This window comes from Macrosteles quadrilineatus, unplaced genomic scaffold (assembly GCF_028750875.1).
Source record: "Macrosteles quadrilineatus isolate MER2022 unplaced genomic scaffold, UCM_ALF_1.0 Scaffold_2__2_contigs__length_208266976, whole genome shotgun sequence".
Lineage (NCBI taxonomy): Eukaryota > Metazoa > Arthropoda > Insecta > Hemiptera > Cicadellidae > Macrosteles > Macrosteles quadrilineatus.
In genome coordinates, this window is record NW_026542595.1 from 164,161,441 (window position 1) to 164,185,491 (window position 24,051).

Sequence of the window (24,051 nt, forward strand, 5' to 3'; positions counted from 1 at the left end):
TAATGGTCAACAAAATAAAATATGTCTTATGTAATATTTATTAATTACAATACATATAAAAATCCTTAAATAACTACTTATTGTACAAATCGTCTGTACCTTGATGTAGGAAGACTTAGTACTTTTTTTATTAGCAACAACAATAAGTTCTATAACTAAATTAATACTAACAGTGACTTTGTACAAAACAGTCTGATGATCTTTGATGTAAAAAATAATATCATGGTTTGTTGAAATGAGTACAAGTAAAAACAGATAGGAAAAAGCAAAGTTTGATTTTGTTACTAGATTTTAATTTAATAATGGTGTAATGTATTTGAAGATTTATTTGCATTTGATTGAGTACATTTATCAAAAGCTGTAAGAGAACAACAAAATACACCAAATAAAGCTTAAATTAAATTGATAATGCAATATGCAACAGTTAAATTAATAAAACATTTCACATTTAATACATTTAAGTGAAATAGTATAGACATAGACATTTTCTACAGTAATCACTACAGAAACAAATACAGGCACTAGGGGTGATTTTATATTACATATATTACATATTATATTTTGATTTTTAAGTACTTGTATAAAATATAAGATAGATGATGTCAATAAATAAAGAATATAAGGAAACATGAGGATGAATGGCTGTACACATGGGACAACAGGCATTAATAGTCTTGCCCGGTATGAAGTACTCAAGTAGCAAGCAAAGTCCTCGAGTGCTGAACAAAGTACTCAAGTACTGGAGAACGGTGATAGTGTCCACTATCTCTGCTTGATGATTTTGTGAACATAGGTGATGATGTGACTTCGTAGCTGAGTGGTGAGACGGAACCTCATAGCAAAGTACGCTGCAAGTCTGAAAAAAATTATTATTAGTCTTAAATAATTAAGTAATTTTTACATTTTCACACATTCCCCATTTCCCTCATTACCACTAATGCTTGGTGCGGCACTTCACATAGTTACATTGTTGAATTAAGGAAAATCCATAGTACTGGGAGTTATGTATGTACTTAACATGTTCTCATAAACACTTGGTAGTCTATATAAAAATTGCTAGATCCTGAACAGTTGTCTAATTTTGCAAAAAACTAAGAAAACGTTTTGGGCGTCACAGTTTCAATCAATTGACATATTTATCGGTGCTAGCTCAGCTCATATAATTACCTGAATAGCAGTAGGTATCCAAACATTCCGAGGAGGTTGTACAATGTTACCTCCCCTCCCATGCCGAGGTCCCGCACCAGCAGCGAGGGGTCCTGGTAGTGACAGTAAGGGTGGACGTCGTTGATACACTCCATGGGAGCTCGGTCGTGGTAGTACAAAGTCGTCACGACTCCGACCAGCGAGAGACGCAGAAAACTCAACCTCATCAGGATCTCTTGGAAGGGCACCGTCCTGACGCCGTAGCCCATCCCCAGGTACGACAACATTAGGATGGGAGCCATGACTGATGGCCCAACTACTGCACCGTTCTGAAACAACAGATAATGTAATCTTCTGTACAGTGAAACAGAGAAATAACAAATTAGTGGCGTGAGATGTATTTTGCAGCTTTGTTACTGACTCCAGCTGTTTCTTAGCCAGGACCATTTATTAGCCCAATGACCAATATATAGTGCCGGCTTGATCAGTCCAAATCATAACTTTTTGTATGGAAACTTTATAACCAAGATAAACAAGTGTAAAAAAAACATAATGTTGCTGAAAAAAGAACTATTGGCACTTCGGTAATCAAACCAAAAACTGGCATGGCACTCATTACAAAACCGGTAGTCATCTGACACAAGAAGAAAAATTGTTTAGTTTATTTAACAACTTGTGTGTAATAAGTACAGAGGTCTAACGAAGGTGTCTGCCTGGACCATCTAAAAAACTAATACTCAAGTTCTGACCCCGTTCCATATATTAAGAATAAAATAGGAGAGGTCGCTCAGGCTCGCATAACTTTCTCTGTATTGGTGGATAACTATGTAACCATGACAAGCTTTACCATATGTCATTTGTCCTAGTTATATTCTAATTTAATCTCTAGTGTAGTTTCTATACTTACTGTGCAGTTGAAGATGATTCCAATAAGCATTCCCATGCCTTCAGACACAAAAGCGAGTATTGTCGTTATAGAGCAGAACCAGAGAAATCTGGCAAGTTCCATGGGTTGATCTGACATGGTGTAGACAAGAACATTGAAGAGCATGCACAGTGTGAACTGTGAAAAACAAGAATCTTGGCTTTAGAACAAGGAAAAAATAAAACCCTGGAAAAGCTTGAGTAACGAATTGAACTCCTGCTGATAACTGATTTGCCTATCCTGAAATCAAAGGGGTTTCTTCTTTCTATATCTTTAATCATTTATGAGAGAGCTAGAATAACATTGAGAGCTTAACATTGAAGAAGCCAGTGTGACAATACTTTAAAGCTCTTTGCTCTGTTCTTTAAGAATGTGATCAATCCAAAATGTGCCTGACTTCTTAGAAGTTTGAACAATTTTGCTTTGCAAATATCTTCACTGGTTTAGTTATGCCTTAATTTTTTCAATCCAAGCTAATCTGAAACATGATATCTGTGTATAATTTAGGTACCTTTGATCTTCTAATGTCAACTTGTTTGTTAATAATTGCAGTTATTAAAAAAATATTAAATAATAAAAAAATGTTGGTGTACTCACTGTAATTGGTATCGTGACTGCTGTCCTAGCCATGTAGTAAGCTTTGATCCCGTACCATCTGTTGAAGTATTCTCTCCGTAGTAATTTCATCTCTGTTGGCACTAGAAAGTAAAACAAAATGTTATATGATATCACAAAGATCATAGATCTAAGATCTTTAAGATATTTCAAAGATATTTACATATTCAATTACAATTTACAGTATGTGTTACAGTCCATATAGTAACTATATATCCCATTTTAACTCTATGACTTTACCACAAATATTTTACTTTTTAATTTAAAAATTTAAATTAATTAAATTTTTGAACCATAGGCCATACTAACAATTTTATTTTGTACTTACTTATTAGAATAGGTGACATAACGTAAGTGTACATCATGAAGACAACAACACACAGGCAGAACTTGAAGTTCTCGAATGGTCGACTGGCGTTGTTACCGATGCCCCAGAAGATGATTCCAATGATAAGTCCAGAGAACACATGGTGGATGATTTGTAACCACAAGGCCGTCTGGAAAATAATTATTTTAGTCAGTTGACTGTTTCATATGAAAGGTACAAGTTATAAGCAGTACTTTTTTCATTGTTTATCTTCACAATAGGCAGATGGAGTCTGTAGCAGCTGCATATCAAAACTGACATTTTAACACAAAATTGTATCTGTTGCTGTTTGGATAGTTTAGGCATAGTGCCTTCTTAAACCAAGTACAAGTGCTAGGATAATGTTTTTATATGTGACTTTAAAGGTTTCACCTATCTAACGCTGTGCTGTTGTCAAGGGCATTTCTACATAGCAAAAACATAGTTTAGGATAACAGCTGTCAAAACATTTGTGTTTCTATGAGTTCCAACACTTTAAAATATTTGCCAAACTTCTCATCTCTTTCTAGTACTTACTTTGAAAATGTTTGAACAATTTTACTGAGTTCTGAAGGTAAAAATGTATAGAAAAAAAATCTCTACACTTTTTGTTCAAACCAGTTTAGTTCAAGAATTAAAATGGCTTAAACAACCACCTTCTTATTAGTCACATAGTCCATGTTCACTGCACCGTTTGGTATGAAGATTTTAGTTATGTAATCCTACATTGTACTGTATATTGCTGTTGCTGTACTATACCAACTTTTCCACACATAATAAGGGGTTTTAAAATTTATTAATTATATTTTGTACTATTTTTTGATGGTTTGGTTTTTATTTATATTTTAGACAAGGGTTCCTGTCCATAACTGTCTAAAGAAGTGCGAGTCTCCAGTACTTATTTGGTTCTTTCATAGATTTAGTTTATGAAGCATAAATGATTAAAGTGTTATAAATTTGGACACTTACTGAATCATTTTAGAAGGTCATTTTAGAAATAATTTAGATAATTTTTTGGGAATCATTTTAGATTTCCAGATTTAACCCGACCAAACATTTTACTCACCCTATTTCTCCTCTTCTGCAAGAGTAGCCGGCTCAGTATGATGCAGAATTGCTGATAGAAGGAGGTAGGAAACTGGAGAGTTTCAGGTTCGACCCCGTAAACGTGGGGCATTACTGCCATCGTCTCCTTACGACCTGATGGATAATCACTGCCTAGAGTTGTGTCCTGAGTCACTGAGGAACATGCAACATGCCAAGCGCAACGTGCAACTTCAACATGAAAATGAACATGAAAATGGCTGACACTCAGATGATGTGAATGGAATGGGATGTGGCTGTGATGGTGATAGGAAATCAACAAGACAGATGGATAGACCAGAAGACTTATAGTAATGATATGACATATTAAGATGGTTGTTTAGTAGTTACATCAATAAGTGTACCAGTGTACTCTATGCAATTTCTAGTTATGGTGGTTACATTATTAAGTTAAGATTAAAATTGTAAATGAATGAAAATATTTGTACTGTGCTTATAAAATACTTCTAATGCTGGTGGTTAACCCTCGAGCAGGCGCTTAACCCTTAAAACGTGAGAGGGCGCATGCGTAAGCTTTTTCCACATACATAATCATTCAAATTGATTTAATTTCATTTTATTTTATCACGTAATTATGGAGTTAATTTCTATCTAAAGTGATAAGGAACCAATTCATTTTCAAACCCTAAAGTATACAACAACTATTTGTAATATTTCTAAAACCATAATGAGTTTTTGAAATAGTTAAGTGGGTTTTTAACCCTCCTTTTAAGTGTCTCTAGTTTTGGTCTTAACACGTTGACTGCGCGCGCCGACTTTACAGGCGCTCCCCAGTGGCGGGCGAAGCCCCGGCGCGCAACCGAATCAGCGAACGCAATTGGCATTCAAATATTTCAGTCTGACGAATCACAAAAGAGCAGTGGTGACTGTGCTGCGTTACCCCGAGAGTGGATGTAGTTCACTGAAACACCCAAAGGTAGCCGCACTGCATGGATCCGTATCCAGTGTCTTTGTAATGTGGGTTGAAGAGAAAAAATCCCCGAAACCGGGACAAAAGCATTGCCAGACAGGATTTTACGGGAAATTTTAGTACCAACCTATACCAAAGTAAAGCTCGCATTCTAAGCTGGCAGGCTGGCAACGATTATAACGTCTCCGTCTGAGGCTAAGCTCACACTGACTCAATATATTTCTGTTGGTCTGGTGCCGACTTTAGTCGGCGCGCGCCACCTGGGAGCGCTGGCGACGCCGACTTAAGTCGGCACGTGCAGTCAACGTGTTAATGTTCGCCCATTTATTGCGCAATCGCAGGGTTTTATTAAAATGTATCTTAGAAACTTAAAAACAATGTAAAGTATACTGTTTTATATATCATTTTGTTTGGAAAATTATGGGCTTCAATGTAACATATAAAACATTACAAAAAAATGTTCAACAATTTTTTTGGGGTTAACATTTCTCAAAAATTATAAAATAAATGAAAAAAATTTATGTTTGCGCTCAAGAAATTGTTATAATTTATAGGTCTACAAATATTTTAAAATAGCCAAATTGTTCAGAATTTTATGAGGATTCCAAAAATATAATAATATGAGGAAGTAGGTTTGCAAATAAATAAGTTATGGGCAAAAAACAGATTTCGGTACATAGAGCTTAGCTAAGAATGCATAGCCTAACCATAGCTAGGAATCTGGCTGATAATACATCAATATCCCTACCTACTTCTTCAGGATCATCAACCAGCCCTTCAAAATCACTTAAATCTTCTTATAATGCACCACGTATATCACTACTTTTGATTTTTAACACTAAAACAATGATAAACGTAATAAAAAACATCAGTCATCGGTGCGAGGTTAACCAAGCTGTTTACAAATACGCACGTCAGCTGTCTGCTACAATATTTTCGGAACAAAAATGAAAAGCGTATAGAAACAGACATCAGGAGAAAGCTCTGAATCTGCTGAAAAAAACAATACCTAACTCGATCCAGTTCAATCCGATTCAGTCAGTCCCAGAGCCGTCGCCGTAAACAGTGTTTGTGAGTCGCAAAAGCGACACATAACACTACAGCGGATGTGTTATGAGTCGCTTTTACGACACATAACACTCGGAGGGTTAAGGTTGGTGTTACGGAATAGGGCGCATGTGCAGATTTTATCCGCAATGAAGCAATTACTCGTTAATAGAATAATAATTTAACAGGATAATCATATTTTAGGAAAGTGTATAATCAAAAACTCCTATGTGATATAAATGGGGAAAACCTCCGCAACATAACTGCACTTACTTACTCGCATCTACGATTTAACCTAAGGGAGGGTGGGTGTAAAAATTGTTTTGGGGAAATAGAGAAGTAGAGGAATGTGGCGTGTCAAGTAGAGAGCCGGACACGACTGGAGACTCCATTTAAGAAGTTTTTTTGGACAAAATCTCAATGTGCGGAGCTATCTTCCGTAAGCGCCTCCTCGAGGGTCAATTAAGGTTCTGTTTTAAACTTTGCTCACTTACCTATACCATTGTTGTACCTATGATTATTTTATGCATTTATCGTTAAAGATTTTGTTAGCATTCTGCTGTTTTTCATATTTGTTTCAAATAATATTTAATTGTAGTAGGTGATAAGAAGTTTTAATTTTAATGAAACTGATATAAAACATTATATAGCCAATAACGGTACAGAACACATTTATACTATTCATAAAAAAAAACAATCTGATGTTTCCTTTAGAGAACAGTTAACATAAAATTGTATTTAACGAATGGCTGACAGATAAAAGCGTTGAATGATAAAATAATACCCCCTTAACAAGAAGTAGATTCTCCTGCGGCGCCAAAGAGGCAGAAGATTCATATCAATTACACAATGATATGACTCAAATGACATGTAACACACAACAAACAAAGTCAAACAACATAGAAGTGCAATAAAGTGAAAAACATTCAAACAAACCAATATAACATGAAAAATGACAGTAAATCTAATGAATTGTGCTAGATCGTTAGAACTCCATAAATGCAAACAGTGACAATGAGTTGTGAATGGTTGAACAGCAGAAGCAGTAATCCAAAGTCCATTTGACATTTTAAAGTTAAACACAACACCATGCAATAGGCACATTTAAATAAATAAACAAATAAACACATGAGCCGCTATTTATCGGAAATAAAAAAATTTCTATAATATTAAAGTAGAAATTAAAAAACACTGCAATACATGGGTTGTTTTAAAGTATCTACAGCAAAATTAGAACATTACAAAATATAAGGCAGAAGAGGAAGAGACACAAGAATTTAAAACTGTAGTACCATATAGATGCTTTTTAACAATATTTTCAAACAATAAAATAAATAATGGATACTGAAAAACAGTGAACAACTTTTGCTTAAAGAAATTGAACACAAATCATAGAAATCATCTTATGTAAAATCTCATGGTTACTGGTCAAAAGAAGTTTTGTGTTTGGTTTTTGTTGCATTTAAATGGTTTGATGTCAGCGCTACAAAACAATACTTACAAAGCTTAGATCTAGGCGGTTCTGAAGCAGTCTGTGGGTCCAGCTTTATAATTCTACCATTTTGTATTTCTGATGTCATCAAATTGATTACGTCTAATGAGAGAACTTCAAAAACTGGAACAAAAAAATCAAAATTCATAAGCTTACTGCCTTTGTCTTATGGACACAACTTGTTTCATTGCGCTTAGGTGGAAAGATCATGTTAAAAACATTTTTGAGAAGCACAGGTCCAGGATTAGCCTTGTTTCTGTGAGACAGAAACCCTAACAATGAATCGTATTGCCTTTGCCTTGCATTGCCTAGTGGGTTAGCTCAGTTAGCTTGACGCCACAATCTGGACAAAGACGCTCAAACTTAGGTTAGAGAGGTGAATTTGATTTTATAAGAAGAGGGCCAATGCTTCTGCAAATAGTTGTTTTGTGTTGGTTTGTCTTAATTATAGATTAGAATAAGAATAAGAATAAGAATATCTTTATTGTCATTAAATACAAACAAAAGTACAATAGACAACGTCAAAATAAATACAAAATTTCTATGGATTAGGTCAATTGTGTTGAAAGAAAATAAGTTACAACAGGAGTTGAAAAGGAAAAAAACAATGAACTATATATTAGATATTTGGTATCCTAAAGATTCTTTTACTGAAAAAAAAAAACTTCTGTCAATAAGCCAAACTGTCAATTTATTTTTAAATTTATTAAATCTAAGCTCTTGAAACGATACAGGTAGCTTATTAAAGAGCTGTATTTGGAGGAATTTGTGACTATTAGTTGATTTTGATAATCTTACTATTGGAATATCTAGGTGGTTACTTGTTCTAGTATTATAACTGTGAAATTCATTACGTTTTGTGAATGATGAAAGATTTTCTTTAACAAATAGCAAATTTTGAAAAATAAATATACACGGTAGAGTCATTATTCTGTGTTTGCTAAAAAAAGGTTTGCTGGTCGTTCTGCGTGGTATTTCAAAAATTATTCTCAGTGCTTTTTTCTGCCATGAGAAAACCTTTCTGGCTCCAGCGCTATTACCCCACAGAATGTTTCCATACAGAAGATGAGAGTGGAAGAAACTGTAATAAGAAGTAATGAGCATACTATCCGAGACGCAACTCTTTAGTCTTCTCAACAAAAAGCAGACTCGGGAGATCTTAGACACAACATGTGTAGTGTGGCGTTGCCAGGTAAGCTTTGCATCCAAATGTATGCCTAAAAGTTTCACTGTTGACGGGATATTTGAACCTTCTAAGTGTTTTAGCGAAAAGCAAATCCGCTCAGTTTTCTCATGATTTAAGGTAAGAGAGTTTGCATTAAACCAATTAGAAGATAAAGTAATTGCGTTGTTGACCGTGGCTTCAGACTCAGTAAAACTACTACTTGAGGAAAAGAAAGTGGTATCATCGGCATATAAGAGTGATTGGCAAGATAGGTTACTCGGTACCGGTAAGTCGTTAATCATTAATAGAAACAGAATAGGTCCTAACACAGACCCTTGAGGGACTCCCGCTACAGTTTCCTCAAACTCAGATGAGTCCTGCCCAACAACCACTTGTTGGAATCTGCCACATAGATAAGTATTGAAGAAATTTAGCTCATTTTTTTGGACTCCATAAAATTTTAATTTATGCAAAATAATTTGGTGTGACGTACTATCGAAAGCTTTACTGAGATCCATTAAAGCTACGTTAAGATATTTGTTGTCTTCAAAAGATTTCAATACCTCAGAAATCAATTTGTCAACTGCCTTTATTGTTGAAAAACCAGGTCTGAAACCGAATTGAGATGGGCTCAGAATTTCGTGCTTATCAAGATGACTGTAGAGTTGAAATTTCACATGATGTTCAATTATCTTTGAAAAGATTGGAATCAGAGAAATTGGTCTAAAATTATCAATAACTGTTCTGTCCCCCTTTTTATGAATTGGGTGTGTTTTGGAAAATTTTAGGCAATGGGGAAATGTACCTGAAAAAATAGACAAGTTTATGAGATAGACTAATGGTTCTAAAATGAAAGGGATGATTTCCTTTACGACATTATTTGACAAACCAAATATATCTTCGGATCGGGAGGTTTTTAATAATCTTACTATTGATAGCACTGACCGGTTATCTATTGGCTGAAGGTGGAACTCTTTGGTCACCGGCTTTACTTTTTGAAGAAATTTGACAACGTCATTATTGCAATTGGATGAATTAACTTAGAATAATTAGAACTATTAGAATAATTAGAAATACTAGAATAATTAGAAGATTAGAATAATTGACACTGGTAATTTGGACAAATGGATATTTTGAATTACACGTGGTTGGTTACTAGAACAGTACACTTGAGATTGGATTAAATTTACTATCTCGCTTTAATGTACAAGACATCACATGAACGTAAAAGTGTAATTCCTTGTGGGATTTAATGGCAGTTCCTTGAGTTTTTGTAAACATGGAAACAGAGTGCTACATATTCAAGCTTATGTGCTTCCATGGTAGGAAAAACTGTTGTCAGATTTTTCTGAACATAATCCACGACTTGAGCTTCTTTAAATGACTTCTTAAAACGGACATACAGTATTTCGAGAAATGCAGACGCGAATCACTAAAGTAACAATCAAGATGCTGTAGAAAGATTCTTCAATGAGGTTTAAAACCAAAACCTTATCTGTTCTGTCGCAGTGTAACTTGTCACTGATCAATTAGGAGCCTGGTTATGCTAATGTCTCCAGCTGATTTACATTTGCAGATAAAGTACAATGGGCAATGGGCAGTCAACCTACTTTCAATTTCCTTGACCCATTCATGTGGTCAAGTGACAAGTTTGCATTGTTAGGGAAACAGCCATTAATTGTGATAAGCTCTCTGTAAACTACAAACTACCTATCTTGTACTCTACAAGGTTGATCGATGATTATTGCATCTCGAGAATGTAGTGTACTTGTCCAATAATATAGTATGTGTTGCAGCTGGAAAAGCATATAACAGTAACGTCTTTAATGAATTATTCATTAAAACAAGATGTCCAATGAATGATATACAGACTTTGTAGTGTATTGAAAAAGTTTAAATTTTAGATTGTTAAGGCTGCGCTCTACCCGTCTGGCGCGCACAAATGCAAGGGGTTTAGTTCTTACTGATTGTAGCCCCAATTGTGAACCGATTAAAAAGATCTTGGTGTCATATTTTTTGATAAATATTATTGTAGTTTTGATGTTTTTTTTTAATTTTGATAATTGAAAAAATGTTGTGCTCAAAGGTTTGTAAAAATGTTAAAATACACGTTTTTTATCATAAGTTATCATAAGTTTGAGAAAAAATAAAAAACTGGAAAAGTGCATTAGATTCTTAAAAACAAGAATCTACAGTTAGTTTATTAAACACTTTAAGAATAACGATGTAATCACCCAGATTCGAAAGGCTTGCAAGCGCTCTTCATGGCGCTTGGCGCTGTTCAATGCATCGGTAATCAGCAACTTCGTATTGATAAATCCGAGCTGAGGTAGAGCGCGCCCTTAATATTGTTCATAGAAGAAAAATTCACTTAAAGCTAGACAAGACTACCCATAGGAGTGTCGCAAAAGTATTAAAAAAACCGATCGCAACTGTACTCACTATAGTCTGCCGGGTTGTAGGTAGGTGGGCATTGCAGTCCACAGTGACTAAGGAACGGCACCAGCTGATGACTAGATCCCTGGTAGACACACTGCCCTCTAGCTAACATGTAGACCACGTCAAACATGTGGAACATGGTGGCGCTGGGCTGGTGGATGGTGCAGACGATGGTACGCCCTTGTCTGGATAGATCCTTCAGTAGTTGAATACAGTTGTTTATTGACACTATGTCTAGACCTCTGGAAAACAAATTGACTGAGGTTAAAATAATCGAGTCTTATTACATAAGTATATCGTCGAATAAAAATTTAGCTAGAGATTTAAGGTTTTGCTTGGGAATGGCAATGGCATGTCTAGTATATGTATGGTCACAAGCTCTGGTAAATAAATTGTTTGCTTTAATGTTTCAAAGATTATTTTTTATTACTTGCTGACTGTTTTAGTTGCCTGATTGTTATTTTGAACTCGGTGAATCAATTCATATTGCTACGTTTAGGTATATATATAGGCTATATATATATACAACATTATAAACTATAATTACACAGAAAAGGATTTTTGTTTTATTTTCTGAGGATTATATACCTCTAATCAATTTAAAACAACGGGATTAGGATTAATGGTGGCGCAAGCACAAAAGGTCCCTTATGATTTTATTTTATTTTATTTGTTTTCGTCTGACTATTGCTAAACCAGAATGAATAAATTATACAGAAGATTGACTAACTTCCATTTATAAATATTGAACCAATAGCTGTGAGTGATTAGAATTCCTGACATGTTTCAAGGGCAACAGCTGATAGATTTACACCGGTTTAATTCATTACACTTGAAAAATGAGGCAGTTGGAATGCTTGATGAAATGTCTACATGTGTCAAAGTCAAGGCTTGAAATCTATTTGGATGAATTATTTTTTAACCTCTAATGAATAGAGGCAAGTACAAATTACTACCTGTATATGACAGCATCTTATACTTACGTCTTGACTAAATACCAACATCAATCTTACTCTAAGGTGTATGATTAAAAATTAAAATACTTAAAGCAATGTCATTAGGGAACATAAATTTATGGAAGAATAGTAGGTAAAGTAATCACACGTCCACTAAAATCCAACAATATAGTTTTTAGATTCTTGTTAAGAGAGCACACTTAAAGTACAATGAATTGGGAACTACATCAGACATGGAACCTCTGACTGGCAAGGAGAGGACTTTTGTCATCTCTCAATGGGTTTTGAACTTGAAAGTTTCTTCAGGCTATAATACAAACACAATCACTTGAGCTGTCTCAATAATAATAAAATACCTGGCAAACTGTCAGGAGATCCTCATTATTGTTAGATGACCAAAGGTTTTGTAATTTAAAGCGTTGACTTTGGCTATAAAAAAATACCCAAACCCTGTATGATTTTAACTTTTTTTTATTTTCCAGTTTTCAATGAATTTGTGTATAAACATGTTTTAGATACTAACTAAACTATCATATATTTCTCATGAAAACTTTGGTTTTTTACTAATTGTTATGGAAAATTACCATATAACCTCTTAAATAACACAACAGAAGACAGGTATGGTAATGGTACTTACGTGGTGGGCTCATCCAGGAAGATTACCGGAGGGTTGTTGACTAGCTCCAGAGCGACTGACACTCTCTTCCTCTGTCCCCCGGACAATCTCTCTGTGGAAGTCTCTGCACACTGCGACAGTCCAAGGGTATCTAGGATCTCCACCACCTAGATAGGCACAAGTTGTAATTGTTATCATGGCAAAGCTGTAAGTTGGTTATAGTTAGTAATTAACAGCAGGTGAAAAAACACCACGATATTTTTTTTATTTGGAAGAATTGCTGAAGCTGAAGGTTGAATACTTTGTATGAATAACGGCATTTGTTCTCTATCCTCCTTACAAAGCCTATCATATCAGTTGTCATTCCATTCCTTCCATTGAAATATCTGAAATTCTTTGTCACTTTGCCACATTATCTTCAATTCCGCATTGAAGAATTGACTTAAACCACAGATTAAAGAGTAGGTATAGACCTTTAATCCATGCTTAAACTCCCTTGCTTATTTTGTGCTACACTCTTCATAACATGTTTTAAATGTAGCCACTGACTTTAAAATATTCCTAACTTTTTTACTTGTTGTATTTTAATAACATACACAGCATTACAGAATCGTCACAAAATTAATGATTATTTCCTTCTAATGAATTTCAATGCCAGTTATATAAGATAAAATTTTACCTTTGGATTCACAGGAATTCGTAAAATCACAAATTCTTTAATAAACGCCACAAAACTATCATCATTCAAAAGATAGCCGTGGATGCCTCATGCATGCATTCTTCACTTACCGCCAGTTCTTTGTCCTCGGTTGACAGTTCGTCTCCCAGTTTGAGATGAGCCGCCACCATCATCGCCTCACGCACTGTCAGACTGGGTTGGATCATGTCCTCTTGCATGATGTAGGAGCTCAGCTTGTTGAACAGCTTCATCTGCCGTGGATGCCCGTTTGTCATGATAGTACCTGACACTCCTGCAGACCTGCGGACAGAGGTTAGAATTAATATTGCATGGTTTTCTTTGTACTATTTCCAGAGAGTATTTACTGATAGTAACAGTAATTTAAACTAAGTTGTCTCAACAAAAAAGATAATTTAATCTCCCTTTTAATCGTCATACTCTTTAACACTTCCAAAAAGTGTGTTTTTATTTTCATGATCTTAAACACTTATAAAAACATGTTTAGACCATCCTTACAGCGTAATTCCCATTTTAAAGTTGTCACCAGTTTTAGAATAAAAATGAAGTTAGTTGGATTTGGCCAATGACAGTGTGCTGGTGTAAATTACTGATTTCTGTTGAATATATCGACTTAAATGAGCCAAACTGGAAGGAAACTCTATTTGTAGTACAACACACTGTAGCATCTTTTGTCTATATCAACTATCACAGCAACAACAATTAAGAGTAGAAATAGAGTCCTCCTAGACAGTAGCAACCACTCGTCAGCTGTGAACTACTTGATAAAAGCTTTATAACACTTGGACCAGTGGACCACATAGGTGGGATGTCTACCTCAGTTACCCAAAGGTCAATGGTATTGAATAAATGTTCTTTGAAAGATTTATCAACATTTTTATCAGCTTAAGCTTATTTAAGCTGTGTTACGTAGCATAACGAAAGTAAAGCACACACTATTTGACAAGAAATTAGAGAAATGATTTTGTTGACACCAGCACACTTTCTTTAATTTTCATCACAATAAAACGTTTTTGTTGAGGACGAAGTGTAGTATCAAGTGTGATAACATAACAAAACCCAAACTTCAAATATCTTACTAATATTATAAATGTGAAAGTTTGTGTGTTTGTTTGTTTGTTTGAAGTTCAATCACGCATAAACCACTGGACAGATTGGGCTGAAATTTGGCATGATGATAGCTTACATTCCCGATTAACATATAGGCATATTCTTATCTCAAAAATCCTTTCGGGCTCCGCCCCAGTGGCTCTGTAATTTCCCATGTTAACCTTATGAGTATTCATATTTAAAGGGAATTAAAGAATTTAGTCAGCTGTTTCAACTAAAAACGTTGGTTCTATGATATGGAAAAGCATTAAAAAGTTATAAGATTTACCAACAGCACTATATAGCACTATATATTTTTTGCATTTATGAACAGCTAATTTGAACTAAGCAGCAACAAAAAACTGTGATTCGCAATGAGAACTGTCAAAGTAGGATTAATTTACAGTTATGTTTATGTTTTTAATGTCATGAATAATTTGTGATTTTTTAAAAATTTGTAATACTTTATTTTTCTTTAGTATATTGTTTAGGTGAAGAGGTAGAACATTATGGCTATGGTAGATATGTAATACCATAGTATACCGTCAATTTAAAGAAGCAAATTTGATCAAACTTTGTCCTCCAGTATAACTGCAATAAGCAATTTAAACTTATATGCCAACCCCATACGAAGGACGGGTACTCTGCTAGTATGAAATATAAGAAGATGAAATTGGGCAATCTTAATTCCTGCCAAGTCACAGACCTGTGCCAAGGCTTTGATTTTAATTACCTGACTTCTGTCAGGAAAGGGAAGCATTAGCAACATGACATTTCTGACATCCGTTACGAGCAAAATCTAAACAACACCATCAAGTCTGGTGAGTTAGCACTCAACTTGTAACAATCAAATTAATTAATAACTTATAACGCCGGCCGTGTCGCAAATAAACTAGATCCTAGAATGTTAACAATTATTGTGTCATTAGACGATGTCCTGGCATTTTTCGTTCTTCCATTTCTGTTTACTATATTTTCCTAAATCGAAAGGGTTGTTATGGTTGAAGTGACCGGAACAATATAATTTGTTATCTAATTAACTCAATAATGTTTGATTGTTGAAGTTTTGTTTATTTGTTGGGTTTATTCTTTTTAGCGAATTTCCCATATAGGGAATAAGCTATTACCGTAGTACTCATGGTAAGACCTGGACGCGGGACCGATTTTTTTTTCGTTTCGAGGTCCCTAGAGGCCAAAAACACCATCCGTTTGAATTCATATATATATATATATATATATATATATATATATATATATATATATATGTTTATATGTTTATATACTTATATATATATATGTGTCCGTTAGCACGATAACTCGAGCAAAAATGATCCGATTTTGATGAAATTTGGTACAAACGTGTAAACCTACGTTTATTTGAACGAGTTCGCGATCCAGCATGATTGGACCATGGGAACGGGGGTTTACGGGGGGTTTTATGGGGTACCCATTTTTGACCCAAAAAACATAAAATTTAGCAATTTCTTTCCAAACCACTTTGTAGAGCTTAAAAAAACAAATAATTTAGTATATGGAAGTGTTATTATACGCCTAATGGTTACGGAGAAAATTCCAAAAAATTGTAAATTTAAAATTCCTTTGTTATTCTTATGGAGAATAAGTAAACTGTTGTAGTTTGCTTGTTTATGAACGTATTTTGATCAAATTTGGAAAAAGTTTTTATTTCTTACTAACTATTAATATTTTACAAAAAAAAAAAAATCAGTTTTACCCTCCCTGATGCAGCAAACCTAAGTACTTGTTAAACTAATTCTATTTAAATAGGGAATAAGTGTTATATTTTTAAGTAGACATTTCAGTGTAAATCCAATCAGTCAAATGGAAATTCGCTTAGTCTGCAGGTTTGTTGCGGCGGGGGTATTTATTTAATATTAATGTAATTAGGTGGATTAGCTTTCTCTCTTTTGCTGTCCAAAATTAGAAGCAAATTAAAACACTTCCGAGGAGAATTTGATATTTGACGTTTTTTTGCATCAAATCTACTGCTGCTGAGACAGAGGGTTTTTATTATAGGTAGGCCTAACGGTAATAAATTTTGAAAGGCATGGCTTTACTAAGTTGTTTGGAGGATGAAGTATGAGGAGAGCCTTAAGCTCAAGTAGATGTTGATATCCAATAAATCATTGATTATCGCGTTTAACGGTCACCGCAGAATTCGCTAACAGGGGGATTCGCCAGAATTACGAAAGGCTATCAGGGCCGGACAAGTATTGCATCACCGAGACTCTGCAAGGAAAGATCAAGTAACCGAGCAACAGTGAAAGTTTTACAGGCCGAGCTGGTCTGCGCCGGGCACTGGTCAGCTGATTTGCAAAAATGTCGAAACCGTGTCCAAATTCGCTAACGCCACGAAAAAATAGAATCCGGTGTGACATTTCATGCTCATATTATTAATTTTTGTAAGTGGTTTGAAGAAACTATTGTTAATTACATGTATTTTTTACTTAGCATGAAATTTAATGTAATACTAAATTTTAAGGTACAGAAGGCCAATATAATATTTTTATAGTGTTTTGCCAGCAACATGCATAGAAAGGAGAGTTAGAAGGGTACGCTCTACCCCTGCCGTTTTGTGTAAACGCAAGGGTTTGGGGCAACAGTGTTTCCGAAGGCTACACTTAACGTAGAACCAAAGTTAGGATGGCATTTTGAAGAGGATTAAATTATCTAGATTGTTGTGGTAATATGTTTAATATCGTATATACAGCCTGAAAATCTTCAAATCAAATCAAATCATTCTTTATTCATTATACATAAAATAACATGTATTGAATAGAGTCAAATAGGCTATAAATACATATATCTACATATTACAAAGTGTTTAAAATATACTATTAAGATAAGTGAAGAATTTCTAATTGAATATATTAAAAATATAACACTATTGCAATCACAATAACATTAGCAGTTATTAAAATAAAAAAAACATATACCCATTTTCCGGGCTTAGGTAAAAATATACAAAGAAAAGAAAAAGTATTACTTACTAATCATTGTGAAAATTTAAATTGTTCCCCTAATTTTGCTATGGAGTTCAAATTATGTAAGCTACTAGTTTTTATTTAAAAAAATTCTTCTATGGAATAAAATGGAAATTTAATTAAAAAGTCTTTTAGTGTTCTTTTAAATTTATTCAAATTGTCTTCCGTCTTTATATAATATAAGCCGGCAGGTGTTGCAAAAAAATTAAACCTGAATAATAAGTTTACTTTTTGAAAAATTCCAATTTATGTCGGGGTAGGTTAATTTTAAACCTAGTGTTATAGTCACCAGTATTGCTTGGAGTGGATGACAATTGAATTTGTTTTGCATAGACAGATGCTTCATATATATACAGACTATACACCGTTAGGATTTGTAATTCCTTAAAAAATCTCTTAGCTGATTGTTTTCTTTGCAGTTTCATCATTAGACGAATAGCTCTCTTTTGTTTGATAAGGATATAATCCAAATTGGTCTTTGATGTTGCTCCATAAATAGATATTCCATAAGCTATGTGACTATGCAGTAATGAAAAGTATATTATCCTCAAAGTGTCTATGCTGCAGATCTGAGACATCTGTCTCAAAGCACATACACCAGAAGTCAATTTTTTAACAACATCTTCTTTCAATGTAGACGAAAATCGGCAATTTAAAACTGCTTTAACTAATTACAGAACTGTTACTTTAAAATTCTAAAACCAGGGTCGCATGGATTGTTCTTTGTTCTGTAAAACCCCACTCATTGTTTTCTACTAGCATGTATGGGTAGTTTACAAAGACAGTTGCCGTGAACGTCTGCAAGCGCTTCTCGCGGCGCTGTTCAATGGAGCAACATAGCTACTGAAGCCCGAGCTGAGATTTCCGAGCTGAGGTAGAGCGCACCCTTAAAAGCTTTCCTATTCCTATTGACGTGATCGTAGTGTATCAGTGGGTTATGCGTCCAGTGAGACTGTTCGAAAACCTATTAATAAGACCTCCTCTGCCTTGGATGAAGAATATTCCCTCTACGTACAAACCGTCCCTGTAACGTTCGTCTTTCTTCTACAACATGAAAGTCACGTTTTCTATCTTCGTGGACTCATTCAACATAGGCTAACACAACCAACGCCCTCTGTTCGGAACAGGAATTCAACTCTGTTCAGGGTCACACCTGATTCTGTGGTATGTCCTTGTCTAGGAAAAAACACCTGGCATAGAAAAAGCAATTAATTATAATTGCATCAACTAAGTTATAATGCGATAAGTGACCTATTAGTGCGATGTTATGTTGTAAGAGATCATTAAATCATACATGCTGCTTATTTTTATATTGTTTAGAATTACGTACGTATGTTATTGTTACTAAATGTGGTGACTTTCGTAATGGCCGGGAATGACGTTTTTTCATACGGTGTTCCAAAATGAAAAAGGAAAATCGTGAGAGAATCGAGTCTAGAAACCAATCCTGCTGAATCAACTTTTCCTTAATTTTTTAAGTCCTGGCGAAACAGCTGATGAAGTAACAAGATGACGAAGTCAAAGTACTGGCTGGCGAAGTTTAGTAATGAAGTACTTGCTTAGTCAGTACCTAACAAAACAAAACGTTCCTTACAGTATCAACTCAGCTTCTATCTTCCATTCATATTTTGGTTTAAAACACTGCTAGTCTGACTTATGTCCTTTTCAGATAATGAATTGTGTATTGGATAAGAAGTAGATGAATGAATCATCGTCACATTTATCTATCTCGCTTGGATACTAAGTAGTTGCCCCCATAAAATCCCACTTAGTAGTAGAATAAACAGTACGATATTACTGAATATCCTTAATCCTTAGGCTGCGTTGAAAGCTCAATTAATTTGATCAAGATTCGCCTTCAATTCGGCAGTTCGCTTTCAAGGGGAGATTCGACTGATACGGTTCACAGGCGATGCTAATCAAAATAACACTTTTCCTGTCGATTTTTGCAAACCCGGGTCGGGTGTTTTCGCAAGTCAACCTTGGAAATGTTTAGACTTGTTTATAAAGTAGAAGATATAAAGTGGACGAGGCAATAAAGATAATTTGGCACCTTATAGGCCGAGATTGAGGTTGATAAATTCAGGGAATGCCGTAATAAATTTCTCTAATTCCTTTTACAGTCTAGTTTTACCAAACAAACACCATCCATCTCTTTTATTAGCTTCATATTTAGGATTTGTTTTAAATTTGAAAACTATTAGATATAGGCTAAGAAAAAAGGCTACCAATGGAAGACCCGTGGATTGCCATTTTCTGGTTAACCATGGAATTCAAAATAAAAATTGACTGTACAGCTTATAAAGTAAGCTGATCTCGATCTGTTTCTCTAGTGCGTTTCCATAGCAACGGAACCAAACTTCGACCAATAAGGTACAAGGGTTCAATGTGTTTCCATAGCAACGGAACCAGATGCCGAACGGATTGCCACGCCTTCTGCGTTATTTCCAGTTATTTCCTGGTCGGGTTCAGTTACATTTGGACGAGGAAAACATTGCAAAAAAGCATAGCTAGAATCATTTGAAAACATAATCCCCAAAGGCGACCATACTGCTAACTAATTTATGGTGGCAAGAGCCTCTTTGCCAAGTACATTCAATTAAACGTCCATCAAAAGTAATAGGTTGTTACCAATGGGGAATATTCTTAACAATAGCGAATAGCTTACATGAAACCACTAGCATTGGATACTAAGAATACTTCTCATCGAAATCCAAACCCTGTCTGGGAGTGTGTTAGATGCCCAGAAGGAGGTTGTGGTTAAAGAGCGCTGGTGTCGACTCAAATTGTCGACTGTGTTATCTTAATTTAGGATTTTAAACAAAATTTGATTTATTTTAAAATTAAAATGCCACGTGGCAGAGGATTTTTATGTATGGATGGTTAAATTTGATAAATCGTTCATCAATTCTGTGAAATTATAAGAAAGAAATAGCAAACGCCAAATTTCCATCTGTCTGAGCTAAACATACCTTAATATTGACTTGACGTTCAACAAGATGCGAGATATATAACGGGATATGTTTGATCTACAGCCATCCCAAATGACACGTACCGTTCAATAAGCAAAACCTTTATATATGTGCAAACCTCTCTCATACTAACTTATAACATAATAACTTCTGTGATGCGAGTAGTGAAATTTGTGATGACCAGCGATCAGCAGCTTCACTTAATTAACTTAAATAGTTACATTGCTGCATGTATTAAGTAACTTTGAACTTGCTTCACTTACGTGTAGCCCACAAGGATGTTCATGAGTGTACTTTTCCCAGCTCCTGAGGGCCCCATGATGGCCGTGAGCTCGCCGGACTTGAAGATGCCATTTATACCCTTGAGAATCCTCTGGTGGCCTGCAAAAATGAATAAATAATTAACAACAATAAACATAAAACAACAAAAAACACACAACAATATTTTTTGTGAACTAGTGCGCACCACAGTGGTACTATGCTGCATTCGAAGCCAGTACGGAATAGCGGTGCAGCAAAGCCGTACAAATCACATATTACAATTTCCCTACAAATTGTGTCTCGATAATTCACTTTCTTACTTAAGCTTCAAGCAGGGGGATGTTTATAAAGATTTATCTGTATAATCAATGGTCTTACGAAACATTCTTGGTTATTACCGACAAATATTTTGTTTTTATTTGCACTATTCAGTATCGTCATGCACCAATTTTGCGAAAACACAAATCATTCTTTTAATATCTCAACAATGTATACAAATAGTTGAACATCATAGGTGGCATTCAAGATGTAAACAATAATTTTGTAACTCGCGATTCAACATTATATACAGCCAGTCAAGTTTTAACGCGAACTTTCATTTTGATGCTTTTATTTTGAAAATTTGGACTACGGAAAAGTAAATACGATTTAGTACAGAAAAGATAAAGCAAAGTTATTTTGCTTATTATTATCAGTTTCAAAGTATAAAGCCGACATTTAGGTAGGTAATTGTATGACAACATCCATGAACGATGGTCTCAGGTTCTTCAAAACCGGTTGAATAACGAAAGATTTCGAACTGTATAATGAACTCAACAATTAAGGTTGGGCATAGTTATGTACAGCGGTCAGATACAAGCTCCTTTACATATTTGAATATTCTAAATATTGTAAACCAGGGAACTGTGATTATTCCTACGGCTGGCCTTACAACGCGTCTGTGATGGAGAAGTCCTTGATTTGATATACCACATAACGGACTGTATGTTGGACATAAACTATGATAGTAGGACTATTAAACACGGTATGTAAACAGGAAATGCAATACATTGTTTAACTTGGCCTTTTATTCAGGTGCTACATGATATTCGAGTGAGCTTCAGAACTACTTAAGACGTTTTTCTCTTTTGTTTTAACATTGATCTGAATAATTTCCACAAAAATTGAAAAAAAGTCTTACCTTAAGGGGTAAGGACAAATATTGCACTAATGTTTTTACATAGTGATCAATTAAGTATTAAACATGTCAATTGAATTGCATTAATTGAAATCTAAACCAGGAAAGCTCCAAAAGCTGTTCACAGTAAAGATTGCTCTATTCAGCTATAGACGAGTATCTCAATATAGGAGTAGTACTAATTTGTAATCTAGAAATATAAGACAACATAATTCCGATTCGAAGGAGTATATTTGTCTACTTCTTTAATCTATGGCTAAATGTACCAGGGAGTACTGTGATATACTATGTGATATACAGTAGTTACGACTTTTCCATAATCTACCAATGAAGTTCATTTTAGGGCTGAACGAATAAAAATTGTGACAAATTTTACAATTCATAGTTTTATTAAGTTTCTGAATCAATTGTTTACAATTAAGCTACGATTTTAGTCATATGTATTTTCTCCTTATGCAGTTACTACTAAAACATAAACAACAAAAGGCAACTGACAAAAAAGGCAACCTAATAAAAATTGTTGTTTTTTGTCAAAACAGTTATATGAAAATGTTAGCGGTAGGTTTTTTTTTTATTTTTATTTTATTTTTTTTATTAGTTGGGACAACTTTTTATATTGCTTGAAAAAAAAACAGTGATTATAATAATTTCAAGTGTTAAAAGTGGTAGGAAAAGTCTACATCGTTATGCTAAGGTATTAGGCATTATGCAAAATTTTTACTATAAACATTACATCGAACAGCATTCAATTAATAGTTTTATGACCAAAAAATAAAACACAAAGGGGTGTGACAACCCTATCGTAACTTCAAAGTATCATAGAAAGGCCGTACGGTACAACGATTGGCACACATTTTTAGCCAATTTGGAATAGCACCACTGACACAATCATTAGAGGGGATTAAGAAGGGTCAACCTGAAAGGTCCGGAAAGGCACTATTGGCACAACAGCCCGGCAAGGAAGTAGCAGCCAGGCTGCCAGAATGCGGGAAAATGGAAATTATTTTGTCCCACAAATTCCTTGATGTGGTGCTTATTGGAGTAAGCAAGGTGTAAGTTTGCGCAAAAAATCTGCAGCTACGGTCACTGCACTAGCTGGATCCAAATAAACCTACACTAACCTAACCTAACCAACCTGACCTAACCTAACTTAACATAACCTAACATTTGAAAATACGTGATATAACCGGCAAATGACTGTCGTGCAGAGTTGATGGGGAATTTTAAAATTCCCGTTTTCCCTCGTTCGATGGCGTCTACCAGGTCGAGTGTTGTGCCAATCCAATCGTGCCTTTTCCAAGCAGGCGAGTTGACCCTACTTATCCCGCTCAAATGATTGTGCCAATACTGCCATGGATGGGCAGAAGATCCAAAAATGTGTGCCAATCGTCCCGTTCCCCATAGAAAACCCTTTATTTGCACACCTGAAAGATCCTGAAATAAACTCTGTGTCGAAGTTAGTACCATTATATGTATTTGTGTATAGAAGCTCAACGTTAGGCTGAATACATCGACATGATTGCTTCAGCATTTCAAGCTTCAGCGACTGCTGATCTGACACACTTGCCACCTTCCCTCCACTTTCTCCTGCCTTCCCGCCGTTTCGCCACAGCTGAGCATCCAGCAACAGCTGACTGCAGTGTTGCCAACTCTTACTCAACAATTACAATTAATTTCAGGCGATATTTTATAAGCAAATTTTTTTACAGATGCAACCAATATTATTTGGTGCTTTGTGTGCAAAGTTGTTACAAATTGAAGCCGGAAAGTTGACCGGAGACGTGTGTTTGAAAAAAGAAAAGTTGTGACGAGAAAATACATATAATTATTCGCCAACTAACTACAGGGCTGGCGGGTCTTCACGCAAATTACGTTGCGAGAAGCGGTAATCACGTACGACCTTAACGATTGCGAGATTAGTTGGCGACTTTTGTAGTTTTCTATCCCTAAAATTATTTATATTTTATTTTGACTGAATGTTCAACTATAGAATAGTTTCACGTTATGTTATTTTGTCAAACACCACTGAAATAATTACATAGGAATATTGAATTTTGTTATTCATTGTTTATAGTTTGTTAAGTTACCTCAT

The 24,051-nt window shown here is 34.9% G+C and overlaps 1 protein-coding gene across 1 annotated transcript; it reads right to left on the reverse strand.

The window, feature by feature from the left end:
* On the reverse strand, positions 1-24,051 carry LOC128985103 (ATP-binding cassette sub-family G member 1-like). Its single transcript, XM_054404483.1, has 13 exons — positions 24,047-24,051; positions 23,469-23,593; positions 20,785-20,902; positions 13,551-13,740; positions 12,783-12,928; positions 11,193-11,431; positions 7,595-7,708; positions 4,099-4,271; positions 3,015-3,183; positions 2,669-2,769; positions 2,054-2,209; positions 1,168-1,475; positions 1-856 (listed from the first exon to the last, which is right to left on the reverse strand). The coding sequence occupies exons 1-13, from the start codon at positions 24,049-24,051 to the stop codon at positions 763-765; spliced, it is 1,938 nt and encodes a 645-aa protein (XP_054260458.1). The 3' UTR covers positions 1-762.